General features: G+C 27.0%; 1 protein-coding gene across 1 annotated transcript; it reads right to left on the reverse strand.

Annotated features, from left to right (window-relative positions):
• Positions 1 to 809: 809 nt before the first annotated feature.
• LOC113548562 (aminopeptidase N-like) lies at positions 810 to 9,668 on the reverse strand. The gene is made up of 14 exons (XM_026949548.1): positions 9,558 to 9,668; positions 5,730 to 5,913; positions 5,127 to 5,404; positions 4,877 to 5,032; positions 4,447 to 4,758; positions 3,648 to 3,831; positions 3,134 to 3,556; positions 2,834 to 3,029; positions 2,435 to 2,715; positions 1,939 to 2,138; positions 1,681 to 1,848; positions 1,478 to 1,618; positions 1,319 to 1,400; positions 810 to 1,236 (listed from the first exon to the last, which is right to left on the reverse strand). The coding sequence occupies exons 1-14, from the start codon at positions 9,569 to 9,571 to the stop codon at positions 1,099 to 1,101; spliced, it is 2,757 nt and encodes a 918-aa protein (XP_026805349.1). The 5' UTR covers positions 9,572 to 9,668; the 3' UTR covers positions 810 to 1,098.
• Positions 9,669 to 10,584: the final 916 nt, after the last annotated feature.

The raw sequence follows: 10,584 nt of genomic DNA on the forward strand, positions 1-10,584 counted from the left end.
TTATAGATCTAGAATGTTGTTGCACAGAAACGATGTACTCATGTTTAATATCAGGTATAGTTTCATCAAAAGAGTGCATACTCAGCTGGTCTCTAATAATATTATTTATCAGCTGGCCGTTATGAATATGTTAATAAAATTTTGGAAAATAGTTCAATTGGCTCCTAGAGCCAGTTGGAGTGATTCGTGGTCCAATAATATCATTACCCAGCTCATCTGCGCTAAATCAAACTGGCACAGTTCCTAAGGGACTAATTGTCCACAACAAAGGAAATATAAGGCTATTAACGTAAAGTAAAATGACAACGATGAAAAGGTAAAAATATCTAATTATTGTTTGAATAACGGTAAATTAAGCTTGATCATTTGAACTTGAATATTAATATGAAAATGATTCAAAATTATAATTATGTAATATTTTTATATTAAAGAAAAATGAAAATACGAGACGATGGAATATCAACTATGATATTAAAGTATTAAACACTATTTTGTTTGTGTAATGTTTATGTAATCAATATTAACGAAAATGTATATTTTTAAATAATTTGTTTATGAATCAAATATTTATATAATAAATAGACAGTGCACTATAAACACACAAACATGCACACACACATATATATATTATTTTTAGACTATTAAATAGGACTGAATTGGTCAACCATACATATTAATTTCCTCAATTATGATTTGCCTTATAAAAAGAAAAAACATATAATTCATGTTATTATTTATTATAAAACAAAAAATTAATAACACCTCAAAATTATATGTACATAGAAATATAGAATTATGTTAAGTTTTATAAAATATATAAATATATTTGACGAAGATTAAATATGACGAGTTAAATTTAATTCAGATTTACAATACATAATCCTAATCCGAAATTTTAATCTTGTAATACAAGTTAAAAGTTGTAACTACGCCATATTATGAAACAAGATATAGCTAAAAATGTGTATAATTTAATGCATCTTGTATAGGTATATATATTTATAGGTTGTATAGCTTTTTCATCGAAGCAGCCGAAAACTGAATAGTTTTTAATTAAAATCAAACTTTTATCAAGCTTGCTCGTAACATTGTTAATTATTATACCATGTGGTTTATAATTTTATGATAAAATTTCGTAGTCCATTCGGTGTTTATCTTAACAGTCTCAATTGTCTGATTGATAGTTAAATCAGCTCCTTTTAAATAAGCTGTTGATTTATTGATAAATGATTGAATCTACCACAAAAAAAAACATTTGAATTAGGTTTTTGATTTTTAAAAAATAATACATTTTTTTTAAACTTTATTTATTCATTACCTCGTCTAATTCTTCTTTAGTTTTCATTTGAGATCCTATAACTTTTACGTATCTACCTACGCGGTCGCCTCGAGGCTGGAAGCTAAAAATATAAAAGTAATAATTAATATAAACTTAATTGAATTTATTCATACTAAATACAAATTATCGACAACTTACTATTCAGATATATCCGAAATTTTGCGATACAAAAAGTCTTTTGCCACATAAAATCCAATGTCACTACTTGCTACAGAATAGAAAACTGTGATTGCGTCTTGCTTGCGAATAATAGAATTATTAAGTGACCAATTTAAATATCTAAATCAAATCAATGGTCAACAGCGTTTGTTATATGTAACACGCATAATCGATATTAGTACCTGTTAAGTAACCAAGTTTCTGAACTGCATCCTAATGCTGAAAGTAATTTCGCTTTTTCAGATCCCACATTGGAACGTTGATAACGTTCCCATAAAAAGTCCCATTCGTCTACACCTCCGTATTTTATCGCTTGACAGTAAATTATAGGTTTCAGTTCTCTAGGCAATCTAATATATTTCGATTATAGTTTGTAATTTGTGTTTGTTATTATTTGTTTTTATTATTGTTTAGTTCAGCTTAACACTATTAAGACTTACATATTATTTTTATCTGGATCAGTTGTTTTCATCCACTTGCTAAACAAATCGAGAGCTTGTTCGGTGCAGTCCTTAATTCGGTGACGGCAGGCTTCAGCAGTCACAAGGTTCTTAAAACGTATTTCTTCAAAACCATTAAGTTCGACGGTCATATCTCGAAATTCGCTGTACACAGACGACAGCATACGTTGCATATAGTTCTAGAAATCGCGTTCCATTTAACAATATTAATACAACAGATTGGTACAACAGGTACAATAGGTAAATATACAAAATAATATAATAAAAATTAACAGTCCGGGACTTATAGCAGTTGGATCCAATAAAATATATTTTACATATTTTCATAAATTTGTTAAACTGTTATTAACGATTTTGTTTGTATAATAATGCAAAATATATGCAACTAAATTATATATAATAGATTATTATTCATAAATAAATAAATAATCCATTGTCCACAAGTCCTTAACCATTATAAAGCCATTATACTAACTTGGAACACTCCTTGGTTCGGAGTCCTTTTCATTAATTTATTTATCGGGCCGAAACCGTCCAAAGCAGCCATCCACGGTGTATACTCTTTTTCGTGTTTTAAATATTTTAATAGTTGGAACGTGATTCCGTAATCCAAATCACCAATCTGTGAAAAGCTAAATGAATCGTCGATCAATTGTACTCGATTTAACGTGTTTATAGTTTTGTATTTGTTCGGATCGTTCAACGTAGAAACGATACCCATCCAATTTCGAGTGTCATACAAAACCCTGTATAAACCTAAAAATATAAAAACATATGAAAACATAATTCATAATAATAATAATATATTAATTATAATTTATCAAACATTTAAAACGAAATGATTAAATAAAAGCCCTTTTTATATAAGACCTACCGGCCATCTGCATGTTATATATGACCCAATCGTTATCTTTAGCCAATGGTAAGGTGAGGTTGTTGTTTTCACAATTCAACCAAGATTTTGCTTTCGTCTGGTTAAAGTCGGCCTCCGTAGAAGTCGTCATAGTGAGTGGTATCCACCAACAGCTTTTCTTGTCCGTACCGTTTGATTTGATCGTTAGGAAACGTTCCTACAACACGTTTACACATATAATATAATATTATTTATTTTAATAACAATAAATTGCATTGATGTAGGCATAATATGAAAACCAGTGGTTGTCCGCGTGTGTACCTGTGATAATGTAACCGTGTCCGCAGAGTAATCCCGGACGACTTTCAATACGGGATAACCGGTTTGCAACGTCCATGTGTCCATTATCAGTTTCACGGTTAGATTTTTGTCCAAAGTTCCTTGACGGTAAGCTTCCTCGGTCAATGAATTCCACAAATCATCTTGTTCAGCGTTGGAAAACTTATGTTTGTTTATGTAGTTTCTTATGCCTTGTTTGAATGTATCCTCGCCTAAGAACGTGTTCATCATATGCAATAAAAATGAACCCTTCGTGTACGAAATCGTGTCGAAAATTTGTGCTATTTCATCGGGATGTCCAACGGCTACCGATACGGGATGGGACGATTGAAGCGAATCAAGATCCAAAACACGTAAAAAGTTTTGAACGGTTTCGATTTGGAATGAGTTCCATTCGGGGTATAACTGTAGTATGAAATAAAAATAATATAGTGATATGAACTCAGTTTTACAAAATAAATTAGAAATTTAACTGTCCGACTGTAATAAAACTCACGAAATCAACTCCACGTGCTGCCACATATGTGGCAAAGCCTTCATTTAACCAAAGATCGGTCCACCATTTCATAGTAACGAGATTACCAAACCATTGATGAGCAAGTTCGTGAGCGATAACTTCAGCTACTCTGTGTACGTTATCAATCGTAGCTACGTCCGGATCAATTAACAATGCAGTTTCTCTAAATAATGATTTATTATTTTTTTTAGTTTCAGTAGTAGAAGCAATATTAGTTTTATATCTTTTACAATAAAATAACAGTAAAAAAAGTAATAATGTTTAAACTGCTACATATATTTTCAGTATGTGTTTTATTTATTTTAGAAAAAATTATTTTGTGTTTATATTTTGTTGCGAAGAGCCAAAGTCCTACTCGAGTCGGTGAGTTTCAAAATTATATATACTCCAAGACAAAATTCTATTTTGTAAGTTAATTTACACACATTTTTGTTTAGTTAAATTTCTAATTTCTAGTGTAAATATTTAAATAAGGGTGAGTATATTTATTTTATGAGAACACATTGAAATAACTTTTATTATCCAATAATACATATTTTAAATAATTTGGTACAGATGAGGTACTTTAAAAGTAACTTTGGAGATTTTACAGTTATTTTAATTATATTTCAGAAGCCTCAATATTTAATCATAAAACTTAAGTATGGTTATTGTTTTATAAATCATTATTGTTAGACTTTATATATCTCCATAGCAGATTTGTTCAGATACTTAATAATAATAATATGCTATATATTATATTATTTGTAAAGTATTTACAAATATTAATTGAACGTACCTGTAAGTTACGAGACCCCAATTCTCCATAGCGCCAGCAGAAAAATCAGGTATGGCTACCATGTCTTGTTTCGACAGCGGGAATTTTTCATCAAAATAATCTTCGTAGTACTTCAACACTAACGGTCCAGCGTTTTTGGCAAGCTCTGTTTGATCGGCTGCGTCTTTCCTGGCTATTATGCGGAACTTCACTTCGTCGTCCCGACTGTCCGATTCAATATATGCAAAATCAGACACCATATATGCTACTAAATAAGTAGACATCGGTACAGATTCTTCAAATTCATCGAAAACATAATCTGGTTTCGAAGGGCTGAAACACAAAATATTTACTTTCAATAAAGTATTTTTTACAAAATCATGGAAGTAAATATATTGTTTTTACGATCAACAGTATTCAATGGACATGACCATGTATCAATTAAACTTACATGGGCGTTTGTTTCATCATTTTCATATTACTAATCGAAGTGTATCCTTTTTTATGACCTAATCTTATCTTAAATGTTGCTTTATACGCAGGCTCGTCAAAACAGGGAAAAGCTCTTCTGGCGTCCGCTGGTTCGAATTGTGTTACCGCTAGCCACCTACATGATATTATGTTTTGATGGTATTAATGGCCAACCAAGAAAAAGCATTTTTTTTATTATGTGTGCTATGCACTATTACATAATAACGTACCTCGTTTGATTGTTTTCTTTATCCACGTAGCTACTTTTGTAGTAACCAACTAAATCGTCGGTGATATTTCCCATGAATGGTATAGTCAGCACGTATTCGTCACCAGGTTTAAAGTTTACTGTTGATTTGACATACATAAGTTCTTTCTTTGGATCAAACGAAACACTACCCACTGGGACGACATTTTCGCCGCTGTTAGCTACCACAACACTCTTAGTATCGATGTCTAAACTGTTCGAATGCAATACTATGGTATCGGTAGTTTCTTCGCAGGTCATCTAAATACATTAAGTATATTATTTTATTTTATTATAAATAATTATTAACATGAATTAGCATAAAAAATAAATAAGTTGTTGTCAGTTATGCTACTAAAAACATTCAGTTCAAAAACTTCCGAAAAAAAATTATAATTTAAATAAATTTCAATAGATCGTACATATTACTTTTAATTGTATAACATTCTATTAGATATTTTTTTAAACTAAAAAAACTTTTAAAAGTTAACACGTTTTGTTTTAATTTTAAAATTTTATAAATTTTTAGATACTGCCTTTTTTTAAAATATAAAATAATTAGTTGAGATTTTTTTTGCATACTCACTTTAATGTCAACTACTCCTTCAAACATGAATTGATCATCCAAGTGGGTGGTCACATCCAGTCGATAACTGACAGGCTTAAAATTAGTTGGTAATTTGAATTCGGAAGTTTCTTTCGAATTAACAACCAATCCCATCAGGGACAAAGCGATAATAAACATTATTTTAAAGTCCACAAACTCCATCCTAAACAAATTTTAAATACATAAAAACATAATTAAGTAAATATGATTTAAGTTTAATGTACGATTATATTTTTTTTCAAATCTTTAAATTTTTATTTAATAACTTATTGGCTTTAATACCTATCGTGTAACCTCAGTAGACTTAACAAACATTATAGTCATATATCAATAATTTTGTTATTATAATATGGTTATTACCTTTATTGTTTTAAATACTACAAAAAAAAAATTGAAAGTATACTAATTGATATATAGATATTGTTATTATTTTTATACTGATAAATTATTTATTATTTTTAAGTGTTGTGATATTAAATTTCTACCGTAGCAATGAATGTATTGATTTTAATATAATGGATGTTTTTTTATTATGTATGTGAAGACACTTTTTACTATAGTGAAAATGCCATGATCAATAATTTCTATAGAGATTTTTCATAAAAAATTAGATCTAGTTGGTACTTTTGGAGGTAAAAATTAAAATTCTCAGTTCTTTTTAAAATAATCAGAAAAACTAAAATAAAAATTACAATAATTTAATATAATTTTAATTTTATTATTGAATTTATTATTTGGTAACATTGGTTACCAAAAAGTTATTCGACCGTCTTCGTTCAGAATTGTTTTTTATCATGCACAAAGATTTATGATTATTGAATTCAAATTTAATACTATTTCTCTTATAGTACTTACTCAATGACGAGATACACTCAAATTCTCTATTTTTTATGTTTATTATTTTAATTATAAAATGCTTATGTTTGTACTTGACATTTATATAATACAATAATAAATTATTATATACGACAATTATTATAATAGTTTTGTTTTTATATAATATGTATATTTTATGGTATTTAAACCTATAATTCAAATGTTTACAATATTTTCCTATTCGCTTTAAATTTTAACCAGCACAAAATATTGAAATAATAATTCAGTTTTTTATATTACTAATTTCAATTTTGCTTTTGGAAATTTAAAAAGTTAATTATGCATTTTTTTGTCTTATAATTATGTTTTCGGTATATTTATTACTTAGATACTTAGTCAAATCAAAAGATTTTGAATTTTTAACAATAAACAATATATTTTTATTTATTTTAATGTTATGGTATATTTAAGTAATTCAAACTATCGTTTTAATATAAATTAGAAATAAACTAGAATACAGTTCTTCAAAGTTCAAATTGATTTTAGATTATTAACGCAGCATGTATTTGTTTATTATTATAAATATTTAATACAGGCTCAATGTTAATTGATGAATATATTATTTAAATATGAGAATCGAATAAAAATGTATTTGGCCAGGTACTAAAGAAGGTTAAAAAATAGGTTTTGTTTTTTTTTTGCGAGAAAGTTGTTACGAAATTGCTTACATAAATATTGGCAAGTAGTCAAATAACTCAATTTTAACCTTGTAATATAATAACATAATAAATAAACGATACAATTTTTTTTCACAAACACATATTTGATAACAATTGTAAGCACTATATACAACCATGCTTTTTAAACAACAAAAATATATACTATGTATATAAATAAAAATCATATATTTATATATTTTATGTATTTAAATCGTTTACTGTGAAAATTATATTTAAATGATGACAATTTGGTATATTTAAATGTTTCAAAATACATTTTAATCTTAAAACATTAAAAATATATTTATTCTTAAAGTTCGTCACAGATAATCTAGATTAGTCAACAAATTTAAATAAGCACTGGTTTCAAATTAACGAGAGAGAAAACTTCTGTTAGAAATCTTAATAAGCCGAGAACTTTGTTTATATTTCACATCTTATAAAATATATAACGTCTTGCAATAATTCCAAATACTTTAAAAGCGCTTAAATTTGAAATATTCTTAGTTAAAAATTGGCAATTTTAAAAATATAACGTCTTTGAAAACCCTGATGTGCATTAATCTAGTTTCTGATTAATTATTTATTAATTGGAATATAATTATTTAAAATATGGATTGAAGCCATTCAGATGAGTATAGAAGGTTAGTTAAAAAAAAATTAAAAATATCTGTCATACTTTTTCTTTCAATCTAACCTTGAATCCATATAATTAAAATATATAGGTACTTACACAATTAATCAATAAAATATATTATATACAGATAACTTCACAAACATAATAATCGCTTTAAAAGTTTGAGAGTTAAAAATCATAATCATTTAAAAACTGAAAATCAATGTTGTTTGAGAAAATATAATGAAAAAGAATAAAAAGTATATAGACTAATATTTAGTTAAACACAAATCACAAAACTATACGTTAATTTAAAAACATCGTCTTGTACGAGTAATATTTTTAGTATGATACCTACAACTATTATTTACATATTTAACTAATTATATATTATATACTTAATTAAGTTATTAAATAACTATTAAACTTATGCTTATGCGATCGATGAAATAATTTCAATGTTATTTTATTAATACAATAATTGGTCCGTTTATTTGCTTATCTAAGACATATTATGCAGATATTGAATAAATACACATTTCATAATATAGTTGATATTTATGACAGTATAGTATTATAGAATATGATAGTTGATGTGCAAAATCTGTAAAAGTAAATCAATTCGTATGAAAATCGCTGATATATTCAAATATTTAAAATAATAATTTGCCTAAAATGTACTATATAATATTATATATTAAAATAATTATCTAAATGAAGATCGGATTGCTATAGAGAGATAATATTATATTGCAATTTACAGACTAATTTAAATCTTTAACTAAAAAAAAAAAATATTAGTCACCAATTAAAAAACCAAAATAGTATAACTGTCCTAGCGAACGTAATTTAATAGAAATGCAGTGAAGAAGTCGGTAAAACAAAATATTGTGATATTTTCAGGTATCTTATACATTATACAGACATAAGTACAAGCATTACTACTGCTATAGGCTTAAAAAATGGTTCCGTATTAAATTCAACTTCATCCACTCTGATAATAAGATTTTGACTGGAGTAAACATTGCGTATACGAAAATTATGAAAATTTTTAAAACAATAAAATATTATATTATACTATAACATTATATCTTCAGAACTGTCCTATCATAAATAAAAACACATTTACACATTAATACATTAATGTATTCTAAACTTAATAAAAACAAAATGATGCAATAGTTATGCTAAAGAGAAATACAAAGTATATATATAAACAAAATATTATTTTACCACTTGAATAAAGATCTCATGATGGCTAAACAGGTTAAGTAGAAATAACAATAGAAATAACTGCCAAATGTAATTAACAATATTATACATTTTGCAGTTGTGTACATAACATCCTGTATTAAGTACAGTTAATGGTAAAAATACCTCAAAAGTTGTCATCACAATGTAATTTATTATCATTGTTGTTATTTAGTCGGATTTCTAAATATTCGAGCACCCGGCACACCCCGTTTAAAACGTTCTACAAAGTTCCAAAACCTACACGTCCGCCGATTACATGTACGATATTATTATTATTATTTATAACTGTGTTATTTAATTCATCTCTCAAAGGTCGGTGTTACAATAATATAGTGTGGAGATATATATTATTCACTTAAGTACAACATACAACACTATAAATCATTTCGACTTGCGCCTTACCTGAACGACTGCATGATTCGGTTTGACGGTGATCTGGTGACGATCGAACCACTACTGAAATTAGCGCCTACGCCGTCTAACAGGTTAAGTACACACACAAGCGCGCGGGATATCGACGGTGAAATTATTATTACTAAACCGGTGTGCGTGTGGAGGTCATGGACGTTATAATATTATTATATTATATTATATTATACTGTATTTGCTAATCGTCTGTGTACAGTTATACGATCAGATGGAATGTACCACAGATTACGTCGATTTATTTTATTTTTAAATTGTATATTTTAACAGATTTTGGAAGGCAGTTTTCATAACAAAAGTGTATTAATGATAATAAACGGCCGTTATGATATTGGATCCTAATAATAGCCAAAAAAAGTCGTCCAAATTCCGACATAATATTTATCAATGACTTACTCTTCGCTATAAATACTTTGTGAATAATAAAAACTTAATAATAATATCAAATTATTTCTTCTTTAAGGAACATAATTGTTTATTACTATATTTTATTTATTATATTATAAACTCGTACTATCCTAATATTGCAATAATATAATTATTAATTAATATTATAGATTTTCATATTGTGAGTACTATTTCAATTTTATTGGTTAAAATAATATCAATGATAAAAGAAACAAATTGTTCACTTATTCAATTTTTAAATTAAATAGCTGGGGGTAACACCTTAAGCAACACATCAAGCGCTTCCGTAATTGTAGTCTTTTAAAATGTAGATACCTACTTAAATTATAAATAATATAGATATTGATGCTTACTGTGTGAAAATATTTTGAATATTTTTTTCTCAAGTATTACATAACCGTCATAACCTCGTGGGTGTTTTATATGGACCTATGGTTTATATTTTTTTAATATTCATTTTAAATTTAAACTGGATACCACTGGATACATGACTGAAAAATAAATAATATACTATGTAAGAGAAAATTTCAAATTTTACTGAGCATGTAATATAGTATTAACTAAAATAAATTGTTATAATTATGCGTTTTACGAT

The sequence above is a fragment of the Rhopalosiphum maidis genome, chromosome 4 (assembly GCF_003676215.2).
Source record: "Rhopalosiphum maidis isolate BTI-1 chromosome 4, ASM367621v3, whole genome shotgun sequence".
NCBI lineage: Eukaryota > Metazoa > Arthropoda > Insecta > Hemiptera > Aphididae > Rhopalosiphum > Rhopalosiphum maidis.